The sequence below is a fragment of the Epinephelus lanceolatus genome, chromosome 6, assembly GCF_041903045.1.
Source record: "Epinephelus lanceolatus isolate andai-2023 chromosome 6, ASM4190304v1, whole genome shotgun sequence".
Taxonomy (NCBI): Eukaryota; Metazoa; Chordata; class Actinopteri; order Perciformes; family Serranidae; genus Epinephelus; species Epinephelus lanceolatus.
The window spans coordinates 16,147,584-16,169,485 of NC_135739.1; the positions used below are offsets into that span (position 1 = coordinate 16,147,584).

General features: G+C 39.7%; 1 protein-coding gene across 1 annotated transcript in view; it reads right to left on the bottom strand.

Moving 5' to 3' along the window:
* Window positions 1–1,326: 1,326 nt before the first annotated feature.
* Window positions 1,327–21,902, bottom strand: part of ghrhrl (growth hormone releasing hormone receptor, like) — a 34,368-nt gene continuing 13,792 nt past the window's right edge. The window contains exons 4-13 of the mRNA XM_033621060.2: window positions 20,555–20,646; window positions 19,582–19,685; window positions 16,875–17,007; window positions 16,555–16,708; window positions 13,324–13,384; window positions 10,688–10,757; window positions 10,296–10,387; window positions 9,398–9,527; window positions 6,191–6,232; window positions 1,327–3,524 (exon numbers count right to left, since the gene is read on the bottom strand). Coding sequence (XP_033476951.2) covers window positions 3,423–3,524; window positions 6,191–6,232; window positions 9,398–9,527; window positions 10,296–10,387; window positions 10,688–10,757; window positions 13,324–13,384; window positions 16,555–16,708; window positions 16,875–17,007; window positions 19,582–19,685; window positions 20,555–20,646 — 980 coding nt within the window. The 3' untranslated portion in view covers window positions 1,327–3,422. The remainder of the gene's footprint in view (window positions 3,525–6,190; window positions 6,233–9,397; window positions 9,528–10,295; window positions 10,388–10,687; window positions 10,758–13,323; window positions 13,385–16,554; window positions 16,709–16,874; window positions 17,008–19,581; window positions 19,686–20,554; window positions 20,647–21,902) is intronic.

Sequence of the window (21,902 nt, forward strand, 5' to 3'; positions counted from 1 at the left end):
TAGGTTAAGCCACCCAGCGTATTGAGCAATTTAAATTACCTCCACCTTTAACAGCTGCAACATGAAAGTGATGAAACATGCATGTATCAATAATTATAATTCAATTTATGCTTCTGAAATGGGTCATTTTGCATAATAAGTACTTTTAATTTTGTTACTTTATTAATATTCAAAAGCTTGCCTGGGACCACACCTTTGAATCCGCCCACTCTACTGAGTCTAAAGATTAAGTGATGACTTTGATGTTCATAGCTTTTTCACTGATTGAATGTTTTGTAGCCGCCAGCTGATATCTTTATTTTGTGAAAGAGGTTGCAGAGAGCCACAATGAAGCTGAGTAGACATTTTTATGCCTTAACTTTAACAAGAACAAGAGATTAGAACACCACAGAGGCACAAGAAGCTCGCCTGGGTCCAGACCTTTGAATCTGCCCACTCCACTGAGTTCAAGTTCAAGCTGAAGATGAAATGATGGGAATAGAGTTGACAGTTCTGTCTGATATCAGTCCATTTTAAAGCTAATACTTAAGTAAGTAAGATTTTGAATGCAGGACTTTAACTTTGTAACTGAATATTTTTACACTGTAGTACAACTATTACTCACGTAAAGCTCTGAACACTTCGCCCATCACTGCTGTAGGAGTTTATTTTTCAATGATGATCTCAGATCACATATTGTATATTCGGTGTGTCCCTAGTTTAAGGACAGAGGAAGACAGCCTTCATGTGTTCTGCTCCAGCAACCACTTGGAATAATCTGCAAAAGGAATTTAAAGGGATTAATCTGATTTTTTCCCCTACTTTGAGCTGCATTTTAGTATCATAATCTGTTTTTAGCAGCAAACCAAGTGTAAAGAAGTGTCTGTTTATTATAGGCATGCTAGAACAGTAGTTTATTTTTGTGCCTGTAGCTGTGACTTTTTAAATGTCTGTAATCGTTTGTATACAGAAGTCAATACAGACTATAATGTTAAGTATTTAATGGGTTATGATGGTTTTTATTTGTTCCCCTCCCATTAGAAACCATCAGAAATCTTCTAATGGTTTTTAATGTTTCTCCTCTCTATCCTAGGATCATGCACACAGCCGCCTAAATAAACTTTATAACAACATCTAGGAATATAACATATAGTCTATACAACTAATATCATCATTAAATGTCAAATAAACACATAAATACTTCAATATGGCAAAAAAAATGTGTTTAAAAAAAGGAGACAAATATTATGCCATCGTCTTTAAGAATAAAATTTATTAAGCTTATCTTATGAAGCTAAAGTGAAATTTTACAAAATACTTTCATATTGTTTTTATGAATGACAGCTTAATTGGGGAAAAAAATATTAAAATAATTTTATAGTGTTCTAATATCAGCACACATTGTATTCAGATTGCATCTACTGTGTATGAGCTACGTGCAGCCACAATGACTTTGACGGTCGTAGCTTTTATCATGATTGATGATTTAACACTTTGTAGCTGCCAGCTGATATCTTTATTCTGTGAGAGAGGTTGCAGAGAGCCACAGTAAACATTTTTATGCTTTAACTTGCAAGACCAAGGCATTAAAACACCACAGAGGCACAAGGAAAGCAGCAACATCTAATGCAACAACAGATAGAAGTGACTGTGAAACAATAGAGACTAGTTTAAACATTTAGTTTAAGGCAAATGTTTCATTTACAAAAAAAAATATATATTGTAACAAGGGGACTGTGGACGGTGCAGAACTGGGCAGTGATTCAATATTTTGCATGATCTTTTATCTTGATGGAAATATTTACATCAGTTTACAACACAAAAATTACACCAACAGTCTAAATTTCTAACAAAAAGAGATCTAATGCAAATTTGGTGATTATGGGAGTTGTAGTTTTATCAGTCCTTTTTAACCATGCATGTCAAAACACTGTACAATAAGTAAGCATCATATATATTGATATCAAATAATTAAGAATTATTTCTGTTTGTGTTTTTTAGTCCTTTGCTGACTTGCAGATGGCAGTGGAGGTTTTCTTTCATATTGGTGGAAGCGACCACATGACATGACAACACACAACACGCAAGTACAAGTACACAGTGAAGTGGCTCTCAACGTTGTGCCATCAAAGTTCAAGGGTGTCCAGGTTTTCACTCAAACAGACTGTAGTAGCTGATGCCTCAGCTGATCACGAGTACACTTTGAGATATTCATTCATTAAGCTGCAAGTGAGGTATTTGATTTTGACCTTGATCCTTACTGACAATAAATAAATAAATAATATTACACCAAATTTCTTTTTTAAATAAATACAAAGACCACAACAAAGCATACACACACTTAGGGAAAATCTCCGTGTGCTGAACAACTCATAAAAATCAAAGAATGCCTCCCACAGTCTGAGATAATATGAGTAATATATTGTGTAATACAATGTTATTATAGCACTGAATAATATGAAAGTCATAAAACATAACCAGGGATGCACCAATCCAATGTTTTCAGTCCAGATACTGCTACCAGTGTTTTATTAATGAGCTGTATGCCTCACTGTGTTGAAGTGACTGGGATCATTCTTACAGTATATATTTCATATGTAAGGCAACATCAGGCTTGACTTAAACATTGTGTTCCTAAATCTATAAATCAAAATGTAACAAATAAATACATAGGTTTAAATTTTGTGAATTTATTATTAAAATAATAGATCGTACACCAGTAACCGTAACTTGGTGACATAGCAAGCAGGAAACACACCCTTACAGCTGACGTGTTTGTTGTCAGCTCCCTCTGCTATGGGGTCTACCAGCACTGCTGAGACATTACGTAGTATGTGCACATGTAATCCGAGATACACATGGAACTGAACTTAATAAAACGGGCCCCATTGTCATGATACCTAATCCAGCTATTTGAATCAGTATTGGACAGATATCAGACATCAGTATTGCATTGGCGTGTCCCTAATGATAACCCATTTCAACTACTCAGCTGAGTGATGAATCATTTGTGGGTCGGCTCCATAGGAAAAAGTCTGGATATCAAATGTTCAGCAGGTTTTGCTACAGCATCAGTGATTGCATTAAACACTGAGCAAGACAGTTTGTCAGTTTGTGGGTTATCTGGTGAAACTATTTACTTGGTAATTGATTATTCTTCTATCATTAGGCTAAATCTCAGCTCTGCAAAGTTTGCAATTCTTTAATTTGACCAGTGAGGCTACGAGGACATCTCGGAGCTGATCTTTATAAATTTGTTACCACAGTGTCTTATGGGAAATGCATATGAGATTCACAGGCTCTGTCTTAAAATGTGTGTAAAATGTCAAATGATTTCAGGATCATGTGGCCAACACCCGCTGGAGCCAGTGACCTGCACAGAAGCAATTCTTGGTGAATGTCTTATTAGCTGAAGACCTATAAGAGAAGAGTGAGGGCCACCACTAGAAGGGTGTGTCCATCTGGCTGCATTTTGCAGCAGGTGACACCACACCATAGCTCCCCTCCTGCCACCTCAGCCACTGCATGTGGACCTCTTTCTGGACCTGCCAAACACATACATACACAATCAGAAAATGCAGCATAAGGCTGTTTTCACAGTAGAAAGATGATGTTGTTGCTGCACTGTATAGTTTAAATCGTTATGCAAAAAAAATAATAAACATGATCTAATTTAAATTTCCAGTCTCGAAGATCTGTGTTTCCTTCTCTTTGCGGGCACCCATGGCGATAAGCAGTGATTATAGTGTGTTTGTTGGCTGACTTAAGGCTTGAAACCAGGCTGGTGAATTTATTTATATTAGCTTGTTTCATGAGCCCTGCAGCTGGCGAGATGAAAGGGTTACCACAGTATGGATGTTATGTGTGTGTGCGTGTACCAGTATGTATGTTTAGGTGTGTGTGAGAATGGATTATTAATGACTGTGTACTGTTTGTGATATTTTTCTGGGAATGTTGCCACAGACACCCGGTTATAAATACAGCAGACATGAGGCTTTTCATAAGTGGGCCAACCAATTTATTTGAATGAAAATCTCCAAGATGATTACTTTAATATGTTCACACAACACTTCAATATAATATACTATTGTGTGTGTCTTTTATATCTGGACCTTGAGTCTGTCAATAAAGATAATAAAAAATACTGAAAGCAATGGCCTGACATTTTGGAAATTGTGAAGTAAGATGAGAAAATCAATCCTGCTGTCGTCTGTCATTCTGTTTAATATAAGGCTACAACCAGCAGCTGGTTAGATTGGCTTAGCTTAGCACAAATGGTTATGTGTCGGATAATCTCTTGGCCAGGAGCGGCACTTCTTGGAGTCAACACTGGTTGCCTGGCAACTGCTGGATGCCAGGAAATAGTCCCATAAAATAGCAAACTGTCTTTTATACACTTTGCTGTTTGTACGACTTAATCAAACAAAATATACTGTACACTACTGTGTTAATTAGTGAGTTTTAGAGTTGCTGGTAGGTGCATGTTGTCACCTTTAGAGAGAGCCAGGCTAGCTTTTCCTCCTCTTTCTCGTCTTTATACCAAGCTAAACTAACAGGCTGCTAACTGTAGCCTGAGGCCCCGGTCACACAGAAAGTGTTTTAGCAGCTGGAGGTTTTTTGTGTTTAATGAGAATGAGAAGCCTTTTGCTCGCTGTTTTTGCGTTGCTACGCGCCTCACGTTTCTGCACTCTAGGCGCCTGGTGTTTTTGCTGAAGTGCTCAGAACTCCTCAATATGAAAAAAAAAAAAAAAAAAATCAACTCAGAGCAGCGAAGTGCCCCTACGTCATCGCCACTTGTTTCCCATTGTCCAATTGGATGATTTGAGAAGCAGGCTTACTGTGGTGGTCATGACAACAAGTGTACAGAAACTGGTGGTAGCTGTTGCTGGATACCCAGAGCTATACGACTTTACAAACAGCAGTTACCATGTACCCACACAGATCTCCGTTTCTCTGTGCCCAACTAACTATTTACAGACAGCCTCTCACCCTCTGACAGACCTACAGCAAGTACCCTCTGCCTGTCCATTTTAGGAACTAGCTATTAATTACTGTGAGATAATTCGGTAGTTTTAACAAGCCAAAATAAACAGTACATTGATTACATGGGAAGGTTAGGGTAAGGAGGTGATGGGGTGGTCGCCTAGCAACAATCAAAAGGCATGCAAGCGTTTTTTTACTTGTGGCATTCAATTTTAAAAAAGGCAGCATGGTGCACCTCACGTCTTGCAAGCTGCAAAACATTTTCTGTGTGATCGGGGCCTTAGGGTGCGCTCGGAAACACTCACTCAAGGTGCCAGAGCACACTCTTCGGAGCACCGTTGGAGTGCACTGTTGTGTTATTCAGAACACCACACTCTCAGAGCAGCAGAGCACCAAGCTGAGTGAATGTGTAATAATTTTAACTGTATGTAGAAATGGAACGCTCTGTTTCTTCGAACAACAACGCTCCCATTTTAGTGTAGAGCATCAGATTAGTTAAACGAACGCAGCCTTATATCTAATGGACAGACATTGAAGTGATGTTGATCTTCTCACTCTCTGCAGCAAAGCAAATATGTGTATTTCCTACTATGTTCCACTATTTCTTCACACTTTTAAAAACAGGAACAAAAACTTGAGTCTTGACAGGTAAAACTTGAACACTAAATTCAATCACTTGTTCCCCCTGCATCACACGTCATTTTCTGGGACATAAAGTCACCTTTATTGCATCATGTCATGGGGGTATCAGTCAAATTTATGAGGAATCAGATATCATACATTTTCCTTGGCATCAGAACGTCATTCACTGATAAACGACAGCTGTAATTTATCTAAACCGTATCATTTTAATCTACAAGAGGATATAGGTGTAAAATAAATTAACACACCCATTAGTCTGTGATAATTGAGTGACTTCTACGTATTAGTCATGAGGCCCTAAAGCACCAAACAGATAAACACTGTTTCCTGTGCACTGAGTATTCAACACAGACTGCGTGAGGTCGACCTAATGTTAATGTTGGCGGTTACATAAGTGCAAGGGGTCCTTCTCTTATGCAACGAGGGAAAGAGAGGTGCAAATTACTTTTGCTTTGAACAGTTCACCCCTCACTGGTGTGTGATCTGGGTACACAGGTTATTGTGCAACAGAGAGCTGTAAATTATCTGTGTGCTTTGTTGAATGATGTTAAAGTAAATGCATGAAAGAGCTGTGGCATGTACTGACCTCCTGATTGAGGAAGCAATAGAGGATCGCTACAAGAAGCCCCTGTAAGAGAGATGGTTTTAATCATTAACATCTAGAACAAGTCTACACCATTAAAAGGTCGCTCATGTGAAGATGAATAAATATCAGGTGACAAGCGATAGCTGACACGCCCAAGATGTAAAATATGTTAGAAAAATCTATTATAGTATGTTTCTGTCACACAGCCAGCAAACAAGAGTGAATAATGAGCGGGTTGGATTTATATCTCAATAATACATTGTAGGCTGTTTGTAATCTCAAGGAGGAGGAACTCTGCTGCCTTTGCTTTTATCTTTCTACTCATACATGTAGAAAAAATAGACTAAGGCTTGGGCAGTATATACTTTTTCATACCTTCATACATCCTTACATTTCACCAGGGCATGCAGGATATGATAGTATTTGTGTGGAAAAAAAACCCACACATATTAATTGGTCTGTTCGTTGTTCCAACAATCACCAGGTTTGGTCGAAATAAACCTTAATTCACAAATTTAGATGTGAAAATATGCTTTCTCTACATGCTCTCGTCTCTGTTGTCACTCTCTGCCATTGCTGACTGGCTGTTTACAGTCCTGTAGCATTATCCCCACCACTCATAGTGGCCATCTTTCTCGGCTCAGCTGCCTGTGAACTGGTAGAGACTGACCTCTGGTGGAGTGTGTTGTGCACTACAATACATCCTTAATACAGTATCTCTGTAGAAGTTTAATACAGGGGTCAACAACCTTTACTGTCAACAGAGCCCAGCCTGGTCTCATTCCGAAGTTGTCAAATACTGGCGCTTGGTAAGTGACTTCCAGTGTCAGGCACCCAAAAAAAAGCCTTCCCATCGTTATTGTGTAACAGTGCTTTACCGCATCAGGGGGAAACGCAGCCGGACAACAATGTATGTTAAGGGGGCAAAAGTCTGAGTAGGGTGGGCAGGAAGGGTGATGGATAGATCCAACAACCACCGACTTTCACCCGGGAGGCTGGTGTTCACTTACTATATGATATATACTATACTTTGTGAAGCCAAACCCTAATCCTAAACCCAACCACGTGCTTTTGTTGCCTTAATCCAACCATATACGTGTGTTGGCTAAACGTAACCACGTGCGTTTGTTGATGTAGTGTGTTTATTTTGAAAGCGACTGTATGCAAACAGTACATTTCCTGTGAAAATGGAAGTGTAGTTTTTTAACACTAAACTAGCCTATAAACATTACTTACAGATCTGATGAAACATTCATTAACATATTTTACCACAAGGTAGCTATTCTGCAGTGGGCTATGTATGATTATTTGGTATTTCAACTTTTCAGAGTTGCCTGCTGAAGCCAAAAAATCTGTCCATGCAGCGTTAAATTCTCTATTTTCCATTGAGACTTTTTCTTTTTTGGATTTCGAGTCTATAGCTAGTCTACGACTACGATTCATGACTAGCCACCACTATTAAGATTTGGCTAAATTTAAACGAAAAGGTGCCAGGCCGTAGGCAGATGATGCACATTTCAGTTGAGGAAGTCTTAAAACATTTTTTTACTTGGTGGATGAGCTGCATATTTTTTCAGTTGGCGAATGAAAGAATCACTTTAGGCCTACGACAATAATAAATCAAAATTAAAAAGTAAAAATCACAAAAAAAAGATGTATTAATAAATTATACTTCCTGGATCTCTAAATACCCTGCTATACCATAATACCTTCATACCACACAAACCTAATTAAACTTCCTACTTTCACCTCTTTCTGGGTTGTTATGGCTATTGAAACACTTCGCACTGAATTAATTTAAATTCTCAACAAGAAGACAGGCAGTAGCAGAATCCAATTTAAAGAGCTAGCCGGCAAACCAGCCTGTGCCATGGCATGAAGTGGAGGAAGCCAATTTTGACTTTTCTGTAATTGCATGTCTACAGTTGATGCAAACACTCCCAGCAACCCAGCACTGCAGAGCCTTTTTGTACTAATCAATTTTTTTTCATACTGCTTTTCTAAGCAGCTAGATCAGTGACAGTAAGTTTTGGCATTGAAAATAAAGTTTGGCATTGAAAAGGGAAACACTGACACTGAATTAAGTTCCACTGAAAAATAAAACATAGGCATTAAATATGACTTTGTTTTTTGTTTTTTTTTGTCTTCTGAAGTGTTTTTCAATGACAATCTTCTGACTCTGAATGACTCCTCTTGGCCCAAAGTTCTTCAAGAGTTACACGAAGAAAAAAAAAATCTGAAGATTGTCATTGAAAAACACATAAAATGCTAAATCCATCCATCCATCCATTTTCAACCCCTTATCCACAGTCAGGTCATGGGGGCAGCAGGCCGGGCAAAGCATTCCAGACGTCCCTCTCCCCAGCTATGCTTTCCAGCTCCTCCTGGGGCCCCTGAGACATTCCCAGGCCAGATGAGATGTGTAATCCCTGCAGTGTGTTCTGGGTCTGTCCTCTACCAGTGCAGAACACCTCCAACGGGAGGCACCCAGGAGGATCCCGATCAGATGCCTGAACAACCTCAACTGACCCCTTTTGATGCACAGGAGCAGCAGTTCTACTCCGAGCTCCCTCCGGATGTCCGAGCTCCCTACCCTGTCTCTAAGGCTGAGCCCAGCCACCCTTCTGAGGAAACTCATTTCAGCCGCTTGTATCTACAACCTCATTTTTTCGGTCATTACCCAGAGCTCATGACCATAGGTGAGGGTTGGGACGTAGCTGGACCAGTAAATCGAAAGCCTTACCTTCTGGCTCAGCTCTCTCTTCACCACGACGGTCCGACCCAGCACCCGCATCACTGCAGACGCTGTGATGCCTGTGTTTTATTTTTCAGAGGAACCTTTTTCAGTGCGAATGTGTCCTTTTATTTATTTCCTTTTGGTTTTAGTTTCAATTCCAGAACTTACTGTCACTGTTTGGTGATCCCCTGACTTTTCCTATAGTGCCATCATCAGGTCAAATTTTCACTTTGTCCAATACATTGTTTTATGATTAAATACATGCAAAAACTAATTACAGTCCCATCATCGCTGATAGATAGAATGCACTCCCATGCTCACTGATCTGACAAACAACAAAGGTTTATGACAAGATAAGCTCCTCTAAAGAGCTACCATTCTGGGTATGGGTTGGAGTGTGTGTGTGTTGAGCATGCACAATATATATCACTGTCAGAATACTGGGTGTTTATACACGTGTGTGTTTGTACCTGGAAGGATCCAATGCAGAGCTCGATACAGAAGCGCAGGCTAACATTGAAGTAGTCGGGCAGAAAATTGAAGACCATGTAGTGAGTGCCAAACAAAGGGATGAGGAGGAGGGTGGACTTAGTCAGGCGTCTGTTGCACAGAAGGAAAGAAACAAGATGCAGAGGGTGAAGCTACCTCGGGGAGCCATTAAGTGCAGTGTCTAATCTGAATGCTGCTCCGGATGGCATCACGCATGCAGGCATGCTAATCATCCAATGCCAATCAAGAGGATGCTTGCTTGTGTGCGTCAGTCTGTAAACAACTTTTTTTTTTTTTAACATGAGGGAGAGGTAGCAGCAGGTGCGTGTCTCAAAGGGAGGATGATAGAGTCTGAGTGCAGAGGTAGTGTTTTTTAATGTGTGGATCGATCTACCTGGTGCAAGTAAGTCAAGCATCCCTTGACTTGCGGTATGTCTTTTATAAGATCCAGATATGCATGATGTCTCTGAACACTTTCAGCCAATTAGTGAGCCTGTTTCAATTAGAAAGACTAATTCTGGAGAGATAGACGTGGCCAGACTGACTATTCTGAAGTTTAGTGACTGAATGAATTATACATCGCCGGCTGTGGTGTATCCACAGTTTTCATGCAATCTTTGCCTACATCAAAGTATCTACTTATCAGACTGTAGAAGTATCAAAGAGAGTGAAAAAAGTTTTTGAAAATGTGTCCATCAGACTTAAAGAGCTCAACAGTTGAAGATAAACAAGTCACAGACACAACTTTGAAAATCCCAAATTGTGCAAGGAAAAGATGAAAGCTGAATTTGATGAAAGCAATAAATGCCGTAATGATTAAAGTCAGAGATACTGTAGCAGCGCTGAGTTCAGCCACTCGCACTGCAGCCACAGCATTACCTGTACTGAGAGGAGTTATTGAAGTGGATCAGCCGGGGATTCAGCTTCTGTATCAGAATTCTGATGATGTTCATGAGGAGAATGAAGTTGACCTGTTGATTGGAAAAGCAAGAATGAGAAATTAAACCTTAATAGGATGAAGTCTTGACGGGCACTGGGCTAAACACCTCTTATAACAAGATGATTATTGAATGTCGGAGCAACAATATGGGCGGCCAAGTGTGTAATTGGCTAGAACTGGTGTGAGGGCAGTTTTTGATACTCTATTCTAACGGGCACAAAAGATGTTGTTTTGAGAAACCATCTCCAAAAAAAGTAAACAAATCATCTACATAACAATCTGTAATCTGTCAGGCAGTCATTGTTATCTTCTGTACAATGAAAGCATTTACCGCTATGGACACAACAATAGGTCCCTTGATGATCCACCAATAGGGCGAGTCCTCGTTGATGTCCCAACATCTACACAGGAAGACATTTTGAAACTGCACACTTCAGTCCATCAGAGGCTCCTTTGAGATGTGATGTACAATGACTTCAACTGACCATAGAATAACAATCAACTCATCAACAGCATCAAATAGTAATGAGCACAAAGTGAGTGAGTGTATGAATTTGTTTAGGAGACACTGCAGGTGAAAAAGTGTAGTGGTCAGTTTTTAAATTTTGGGGTGTTTGCTTCTATAATGTCAAAAGAAAACATCCAAAATACCAATTTAGGTGTTTATTAAAGTTCAAATTTCTGATCTGGAAGTTTATGTGAAATGCACATATTAGATGAGATAATGTTGCTTGATAACTTGTTACAAATATCTCTCTGTTTTTAAAACTTTAGATTGATAAACTTCTTAAAAAGCTGAGGCTGAGGTGAAGGCTGAAAGGTTGCTGCTACATTTTTACCGGTTCTGGATTATGGTGCTTTGTTGTACATGAATGCATCTGCACATTATTTACACATTAGATGCTGCATATTATAGTGCACTGAGATTTGCTACAAACTGTAAAGCCCTCACTCATCACTGTAGGCTTTATTCCAAGGCTGGTTGGCCATCATTAACATTTCGTAGGCTAAGTCACTGGCATTTGTTCATTTACAAAGCCATACCGGGTAAACTCCCGTCTTACATTTGTACTTTGATTGAACAGAGCTCTGACTGTAGCTACAGTCTGAAATCTCAGGACTTGTCTGTTCCTAATGAATTGATGGAGGTGGGAGAGAAAGCTGTTATGTGCTCTGCTTCTCTCATTTGAAATAACCTTCAACATGAACTAGCCTCTCCGCCTGACTTTAAAGCTCTCATAAGTGCAAGAATGAGTCAGCTGGGTCTTGTCATTGTGCGTAGGTGTCCTACATGTTACTGTATATCTGTGGTTGTTTGGCTGTAACTTCTTATGTGCTGCTGTCTCGGCCAGGTCTCCTTTGTAAAAGAGATTGTTCATCTCCTGGTTAAATATGGGTTGAATAAGTAAATACATAAAAATAAATGCTTATTTCCATATTAAAACATAACATTTTAGAAACTGTGTAAACTGGGGCACTGGTGGCTTAGTGGCAGAGCGCCCCATGTACAAGGCTGTTGCCGCAGTGGCCTGGGTTCAAATCCAGCCTGTGGCCCTTTGCTGCATGTCATCCCCTCTTTCTCTCTCTCCCCCTTCATGCTTACCTGTCCTGTCCAATAAAGGCAAAATAGCCAAAAAAATATCTTTAAAAAGAAAATGTGTAAACCAAAAAAATAACCCTATTCAACTTTATTGTCTTTTTGGGGGGAAATTTTACATGACCTATCTTTAAAGGCCCCTTTTTGCTCACAATGAGGTTTTGTTTTTGTCTTTTTAAGATATTTTTTGCCTTTAATTGACAGGACAGTGAGGTGAGAGGGGGGAGAGAGAGAGGGGATGACATGCAGCAAAGGGCCACAGGCTGGACTCGAACCCGGGCCGCTGCGGCAACAGCCTTGTACATGGAGTGCCTGCTCTACCACTAAGCCACCAACGCCACTGTTTTTGTCATTTTACTTTGAGCTATAAATCCCCACTTCTGTAGTGTTTACTTACACTGCACTTTCCAGTTTTATGCCTATCTGTATTCTGAAGGTTCTTACAGAGGGGTTTGCTCCTATATCATTTGTAATCTGATGCATACAAGCCAAGTTGCTGAAGGGAAATGTTGGCATTGTACGTTTGTGCAAGCCATGAATATGCTAAATTTGTTCCACATGTGTCATAGCAACTTTTCTAAGGTGACGCGATAAATGAACTGAATTTGTCATCTGGCGGTGGGGAGAAGGTGGATGGCAGGACACCTAAGTGAGATGCCTGCCAAAGCTGCAGACCACTGTTGGAGACCAACAAACAACAACACTAGTTATTTTCTGGCAACCCTTCATGGTGTTTTCTAGTGTTTGTTGAACTGAACCTGGCTGTTTTTAGTAGCACACTGTGTCATTTCCCAGCGGTGTTTGAGCCTTCAAACCTAGGTGTTTTGCACCAACCCATCATTGGTTTTCAATCAGGTTTTGTGCCACCAAACATGGGTGCTTCAAGTAAAAACATCCTCTTTTCCCATGCCCAAGCAGTTTTTGTGCCTAAACCTAACAACACCTTCATCACAGATTTTTGTTGAGAGTGTCCTTTCAACAAAATGAAACAAGAATTTTAAATCTGGCTTCATCCAACGTTAAAATTTCTGTTCAGGAAATATATGCAAATAGTTGCTTATTTAATTAGACAATTCCTCATTTGCATATATAAACAAAACATTTCAGAAAACTTATAATTTGTACAAAAAAGTAATTGTCTTAATGTAAGTAATCAACTACATAAGTTTCATTATATATTACTTAAAAGTTCTGCCCTTTACATCTGTAGTGTCTCCCCTTAATAGGTTTAAAAGTCAGGGTTAAAATCATTCAATTTAAGGAAAATGCTTTAGGCATCTTTGGTCATTTTGTCCATTGAAATTTGCTGTAAATATATATAAGATATAACTGTCCTAGTGGAGATGGAAGTGTTAGATGTTTATACAAACTCTGTGTCCTCAAAATACAGCCTGGATCCAATCCACAGCATGATGAAGAGCACAGGTACACCTGTTGAAGGGCAGAAAGACATAATCAATACACACTGAGTTGGCTGAATCATAATTAGACTGTTGGCAGATTACTTTTCTAATATCTGTGTTCATCAGTTCAGCAAGAACTCAAAGTAAATTGAATATTTAAGAGCCTTTATGCACGACACGTCTACAGTATGTTCTCATCAATTTCCTGCCTTACCACTACTGGGACAAATTCCTCATTGTACCTGTGGTAAGTTAAGTGGCAGAAACTATCAACCCACAAACATAATCAAATGTATTAGCAGCGACTGCCACAGGGATGTAAACTTTAATTCAGTTTGTTTGGTAATTACAGACGATGCCACTGAGCCAGGAGAGTTTCTGGCTGTATTAAAATAATAAGTTGAAGATGTTGGCCAATGGCAGTCTGTCTGTTTCTTGTTGTCCCTAAAGACAGCTGTGAATCTCTTTGAATCACAGAACTGCAATAAATATCTCTCTGTTCAGCTCAGTAGGGTTGAAGTCAGTCGTCTTAGGCCCCATGGCATGATGCAGATGAGAGGGGTAGATGTGATATATTTTGGCCCTATGGTTGGAAGCTAAAAATACATGCCATTTGGAAATAATTAAAGATCAAACTTCCAAATTCTCTGGTGAGTGACCCCGTGGAGACATAAAGTAAATGTCAAGATTTCAAACTTTGAAAGTGTAACGCTGCTGATCTGACTTTTATAACACAGAGGGATGATCAGCGAGCAATTTGACAGAGGGACGAGGGGGGAAGTCAACTCTCTTGTTAGCAAAATGACCAAAATGTGTCCTCCTTGTTAACCTGCCATTCCTCTCCATCCCTCCCAAGGTCACTAATAGGCGAACTGCAGTCCAGGCCTGGAGCCTGACACTGTCCTATCCGAACCCAGACCTGAACTTATTACCGCTAAATTATTGAGGATTATTCTATTTTTACCAGTGCAGCATTTTTAGCCTTTATGGCCCTGGCTTAGCGGCCCAGGAAACTCAGGGTGCTTTCAGACCTGGAGTTGTCTTGCTTTGGTCTGAATCAGGGACTAATTTTTTTTACAAAGTTTCATAATGACCAAGAGTTGGTTCGTGTTCTCACAGCAGCATTTACAGGCGGACCGGATAAAATGCCTTGTGTGAGAAAGCTGCTCTTGATTGGTCAGAATTTCCGTGCGGGAAAAGTCCTGTTGAAGAAGAGTACACTTGCAAGATAAATGTGACACTTTCTAATATCACAATGGAGGGACAACTACGCAGGTTGATTTTAGCGCTGCTCATCGCGGACTATATTGCTGTCATTGTTCATTTTAGTCAAACCATACAGTTTGAAAACGAGGCGCGGCTCCAATTAGAAAACAATGTTTTGATGCATTGGATGTGCTGAATGTGCATATTAAGGCAGTACAGGAGGAGGCGCACATTAATAATCCTCCAGGACTGTAACGTGCTCATGTTTAACCCAAACAATGTGTCATGTGACTGCAGTTGGTTCAGATCAAGGTCGGAACACGTTCTCACCACAAACGAACCGCACCAGAGTTCGTTTGTAACCAGACCGAGACCACCTCTTCAAGAAGGTCTCGGTCCAGTTGTTTTCGTGCGCGCTCAAGTGAGATCACTGTTTTTCACACCTGCCCAAACGAACCGCACTCAGTGGGCAAATAAACTTGAGTTAAATTGAACTGAACCAAACAGGGCAGGTGTGAAAGCACGCTCACACACCAACTGCATGTGTTGTAAATCATCTCACACGATGCAATTAAACCAATCAAATCTGTGAATTCCGATTAAGCATTGCCACGGTGTAAGGTACACACCCAGGAGCCAGAGACCAGAGACAACTGTCAGAGAAACAAGTGAATCAGTAAAAAGTAATTTTACATAGCTTGTTCTAAAAAGAGAAAAGTGGACAGTGAAAGGAGCTTTAAATCAAGAATGCACAGACTCTTACATGCTCATTCTTCCCAACGGTAATTCAAAACAACTATGTCTTATAATTTAAGTCCAGTCCTTGTGTCAGTTTCGTCCTGGATCTATAATACTCTCTAAACTGAACTGCTGGGGGTGATGACCCTCATTTAATTCAATACACTCATGTGTAGATTGATAAGAAACCTGTTATATGAAAAAAAAAACTGCACACATAGCGAACAGTTCCTTTCCAAACCAAATCCAAGTCATATACTGGAAAGCGCCAATCACACAGCGTGACTATTTCTGCACTCCAAGAAGAATAACAGTCTACAGCATCAAATTATAGGTATATTAAGAAGAAACACATCTATTTTCTGACATCAAAAAAGCAGAAACTTATTCTGCACATAATGCACCGGCTGCATAAACAGAATAAATGGCAGTGCCTCAGCCAACACAAACCAATGTGGGCTTGAGTGCACTCACAAAATTTTCAGGCAATTTAAATTGATAACTGTTATATTTGCTGATTTAGGCTTGTTGCTTTTTTCCTCCTCAAATTTTTAGGTTTAAGTCACCTTGAGGCAACACACATATAAGACACAGATGAGAAGTATACTCATTTTTTTAATACCTGCATCTACAACCTACATGTTTATTAGGGAACTACGCCAATTTTCAGAATTCATACATGTTATTCCTATTGTCTGAGATCAAAAAATATTAGTAAGCATTACCAACTCCCTCCCAAATCCAAAAACTAGAGTGCTTAAACTCAAGTTTGTGATGTAACATGGTATAAAGTCTGGAGACAGCTCCACAGACAATGAATTGAGAAAGATGTCATGGATGACACTGACAGCACCCAGGGAAATGTTGCGAGTCTGTGGAGATATTTTCTGTTTCAGAAAACACTACAGTATAATAATGCTCATTTGCATTTAAAAAAGGAAACATGTTTTCTGTGGGTCCACAAAATCAGGTTCCCATTGTCTGTGGCGCATCTCCAGACTTTATACCCCATGACATTATAAGTTTGAGACTTACTTCTCTGGTTTCTGGCTTCGGGAGAGCGTAGCTCATGTTCACAAATATTGATTGAACTTTCCGAGGCCATAGAAAAAACATACTGGAATTCTTAATTTAGTCTCTTTGTGAGATATCATATAGGATTCTGTATTTATATATATAATATCTCATATTGGAGCCTAACACTGCAGCTCAGCATATCGACCTTCAAGGAAATTGCATGTCTAGGTCTCTCACCCCATCCCAGCAGGCTGAAGCCCCAGAGGCACCGACGGCTGTGATAAAAGGACGAGAGCAGCAGGGAATTGAGGTAGAGCGCCTCCACCAGGAGCCAGAAAAAATTGGACATTATACAGTAGTGACAGAAGACTACAGCGGCCTTACAGGCAAACTGGGTAGAAAAAACACAAGAAGGAAAAGAAGGAGTGAGCTGTGAGGGGTGATTAGTATGAGAGAGGAGGCACACAGTCGTTATGCGACAGGAGCGATGGGAAATCTGTCCACGGGGATTTGTTAATACAACCAAGAGGCTCTTATCCTCAATGTCATTATCTTACTGTGGAAAGGGTGCAGTGGTTGGTGTCATCACTGGAGAAGAGAGTTGCATCCTTAATGAAAACTGCTACAGCTTTCAGGATAAATGTGATGAAGAGCTGGATGTGAATGAAGTTCCTGGCACAACGGAGCCTCCTGTTGAAAAATCCATCAAAACACACCAGAAAAAAATTATATCACAGCGGGCGTCGGTGGCATAGTGGTAGAGCAGGCGCCCCATGTACAAGGCTGTTGCCACAGCGGCCCGGGTTCGACTCCAGCCTGTGGCCCTTTGCTGCATGTCATTCCTTCCCCCTCTCTCTCTCTCTCTCTCTCCCCTTCACACTCATCTGTCCTATCAATTAAAGGCTTAAAAATGCCCGAAAAAATATCTTTAAAAAAAAAATTATATCACAGCTAGTACAACTCAGCCAGATGGTAAAAAATAAGTTCTGCTTTACAACACACTGTTACGCCACATTGTCTTAACAGGTATAATGCCTTGGTGTCCATGGTTTTAAATAGGCAGTTGACACAGTATGATGTCAGTTTAGGGCAAAAAAAAAAAAAATGTGACCAAAAAAAATAAAAAATAAATAAATACCTAAAGTCTGCAATAAAATAATGTATGTAAAATGTACAGTATAAGAAACGTATGACAATTAAAGAGAGATTAAAGTTATAGTTCTGTTGCCAGCTGCAAAGAAAAAAAAGAAACCATTAATCAAGAGCTTTTGTGTTTGGACACGCTCCTACTTCTTTTAATCCAGTGAACCACAGAGCTGAGTAGCATACACTGTATAAGGAGACCCTTGACATGGTGTCAGTCAGTTGCTAAGTAGACTATGAGTGGACTATAGCACCTGTTAGGTCCGTGTCAATGAGGGACAAAAGCCAAGATGAAAAATATTGCAGCTGAGAGGTACGACACAGACAAACGAGAAGCACGTATGGGTTTATGAGAGGGAAATAATGTTTTTTTTTTTTTTTTTTTTGCATTATAACACCATCACAACTGATTTCATCACAGCTATGTTTGCTTTTTACTCAGTTTCACGGTCAGTGGGTCTAAAATGGCTTTTTACATGAGCATCCTTCCTCTTTCAAAGAAAAGTTCGAAATTTTGGGAAACATGCTTATTTGCTGTCTTGGCGAGTTAGAAAAGAAGATAGATATCTCTCTTTTGGTTGTACGCTAGATATGAAGTTAGAGCCAACAAGATTAGCCTGCAAGGTATTGGACAAGAACTTAAAGGAACCGTGTGTAAGATTTTGAAGGATTTAGTGACATCTAGTGGTGAGGATTGCTTATTGCAACCAGCTGAAACTTCTCCCGATTAGGAATCCTTCAGTGTTCATTATTCAGGAGGTTTTAGATTATCCGCAGAGGTATCCTCTCCAAAACAAACATCCCTGGTGATTTACACCACTGAAAACACATAATAAAGCAGTTTCACATTAAAAAAATCTGTGTTTTTCCGATGCCCTGTCGTGGAGGGGCTGCTGAGTACAGTGGCCAACGTGAAAACACAAATAGCCCTGTCTAGAGCCAGTGTTTAATTTGACCATTCTGGGCTACTGTAGAAACATGGTAGTGCAACATGGCAATGTCTGTGTACAAGGACCCCACCCTATGTAGATATAAATGGCTCATTCTATGGTAGGAAAAATACAACAGTTTTATTTTCAGGTGATTATACACCTATAAAATAAGTATAAATTAAAGAAAAAATAAAGAAAGAAAACAGACTTATTATGTGATATTCCATTTCTGCCACTATATCTCCCTAAATCCTACACACTGGACCTTTAAGTATTGCAAACGCAATTTAGCATTTTTATATTTCAGTTTTGTCACAGCATAAACAAATGAGATACAACATGTTCATTATGTTCACACCAGGCGCAAATAAAACAATTCACACGTGAATTTTATGTAAAGTCAATGTAAAGACACAATTAGACACCATTTAACACCAGCCAGCACCAATGGACATAATGCGAAATATGTGAATTAAGCGGCACAAATAAAGCAAGCAGCACAATTTCGTGTCATATGCTTATTTTCCAGAGCTGAAAAATCTGAACTTCAATGACCAATTCGTGCCGTGATAGCCAATCAGTACTGAGATCCTCCAGGGACATATAACAGCGAGGATGTACCGCTAGAAGTTCAATCAGTGAGTCAGCGATTTCACGGGCATATGATGCGAGTTATTAGTGTGTATGATGCGAGTCAGTACAAAATATTTTAGTGCTCATGCTTGCTTGAGTAACGCAATGCAAAAATTGTGTTTGGTGTGAACACAACATTAGTAAAAATTCAGAGGCGTTGGCTGACAGACTTTTTGTACTTTGGGCAATGCCACACTTGCTACTTCCTCCATCTCAGTCTTTATCAGCCTTTATCTTTGATCAGTCTAATGCTAAGCTAAGCTAATCACCTGCTGGCTCTTCCTTCATATTTAACGTAGAGACATGAGAGTGGTGTCAAACTTCTCTTCTAACTCAAGCAAGCATATTTCCTAAAACGTTGGGAAAGGCCCCAAACTGGTGAGTGCCAGACATTATTAAAGGAGCTTTATTAGACTCAGGACCAAGAGTGTCTTGTTTACAGTACAACGATATTGTGATCGCTGTTGCCTGGCTCCCTGCGGTAAATTCAACAACCTTGAGTTTACCAAAACACACTGGTGACTGAAAAAAACACAACTTCTTTTCATGTTCTTACCTAAAGAGCAACAGGATCAACACAGCAACAACCAGCACCACTAGAGAGATGCTGTAGCCGACGGTGTAGATCAACTTCACTGTGGCAAAGTACGACTGCTCTGCCTGAAAGCAAGATGAGAAAGAAGATTTTGTATAAAAGGACATTATAGTCCAATATCAAGGCCTTTCATAAATGCTGTCAGGCCTCAGAATGAATGTAATGTCTCAAAATGAGACCAAATTGCAGACAAAAGCAGGACTTAACTGTACTGAAGAGATGACTGCAAGAAAGCCTCTTCCAAATTTTGTAGCTGAGTCTAATGGCATTATGACTGGACCAAGCAGACTATAATCAGCTCTATAAAGTGCACCAAAAAGCTACTTAATCCAAACTTGTAATTAGTGACTTTCCACCTCTGCTATTGGACGACTTAAAATGTATTTTTTTTTAACTAAAGAAGAAAGACAGCACCTGAACTATTTTTCTCATAATTATCCTCCAAAAACGCTGCTCGGTACGATTAAGCGCCATCCTCTCTTTGTGAAACAGGGTAATTTCAGCTATTACCTGATGGGTGACATTCGATTCACTCACTGCCTCTCAAAAGTATTTTCACATGAGGCACATTTATGTTTGAATAGATTTTCTTCTCTATTCTGAAGAGGCAGCGAGCCAGTCGGCACTTGAATTTAAACCACAAAAGAAACAAAAATAGGTGTGTGCTCACTCAGTATCACTTCAATACTGTCTGACAGGCTGCACTAGAATCTCTTGTAACATAGTACATTTCTCTTTCTAATTCAGTTTGTTTGCTCTGTTGACTTCTGAAGTTGAAAAAAAACAAAGCTGTGTTTGTCACTGTTTCAATTAGTTCTTTTTTGTTGCTCGCCACCTTGTTCCTGTTGCTTCCCCTCCAGTCCGGCCCTCTGTACCCTCAATTTCCCGTTCCCCAGCCGGAGCTCTTTATCTGCCTCGCCCCAGAGACTCTCACCTCAGGAATGTCATCATCCACGCTGCAGGCGACGAGGTACGGTGGGAAAGGCATGGACCAACCTCCACTGGTGCAGTTACGACTCACTGAACCTGAGGTTAAAGGTCAAGATACCAAAAAGTCAGCCATGAAAAGGTCGTCTTCAGATAAGGTTCACAAACTTTTCAAAAGAAATACATAAAATGTTCAGTGTTTTGGCCATTTAATGTGATTAAAGTAGAAAAAAAAACAAGTTTTTGTTTTAACTTATCATCATGAAATAATGTCGAACAATCGCTGTAGGATAATGACACCATCTGCATTTAGATTGGTTCTTTATAAGCCTCGCTTTCACTGTGCAATGCTATTTGCCACCGGGTACGGTCTCCTGGGAAAATTAAGGCTTGATTTACGGCACACAGGAAGTTAGTCAACCATTATGCAACCAAAACAGGGAGAGGATAGCGCCTTTGCTTTACCCAGTAGCTATTGGTAGCTACCCCAAGTTATCAAAGAGTACCAGTGTAAGATTTGTGCATTTACTATTCCCAGTGACAGAAATGGTGGACAGTGAAGCAACTGAAGTAGCTGTGGAAACTGTGGTAGTTGTTGGCTCTGAGGTAAACGGAAGCGTAACACTGTTACCACTCAGACACACTAGAAGGGGAAATTTTTCTGTTTCTTATGTAAATCCAGATTTAAAGCATAGATTATATTTTGTCAACGCACGGTGTTTAAAACAATACAACCTCACTGCGCTGTCAGATAACAGTGAACACCTGTCTGCTTTTAACATGGGAATCTGTCCCATCTCTACCATCCATCCAATATAACATGACTGCAGCACTAGCATTTAGCCCAAGCACCACTGTGCCTAACCCATTCAGGATATAAATATGTTCCTAACACACACACACACACTCACAAAAAAGTGTAATGGTGTATTTCTACTCTATATCCACTCATAAATCATTAGCTAAAACATTTTTTTAATTTAAGTACATTATTATATATTTCTTATCCTGTCCAGTTCAATGGATGAATAATCTGAACACAAGAAACCACCTAACAGTAAAAAATGTCAATAAATGGTCTTACAGACCTTTTTTCATCGAAAAACAGAGTTGTTGTTTTTTTATTTTCCATTAATAGTTTACTTATATCAAGTGATGCTTCAAAACACATTGCATATATATTTTGGGTTGTATTTGTTATCATGCATTTGTATAGCCTTTCTAGTCATCCGACCACTCAAAGCACTTTTTACACTACGAGTCACATTCACCCATTCACACACACATTCATACACACATTCATACACTGGTGGCTGAGGCTACCATACATGGTGCCACCTGCCACTCAGTTTTAA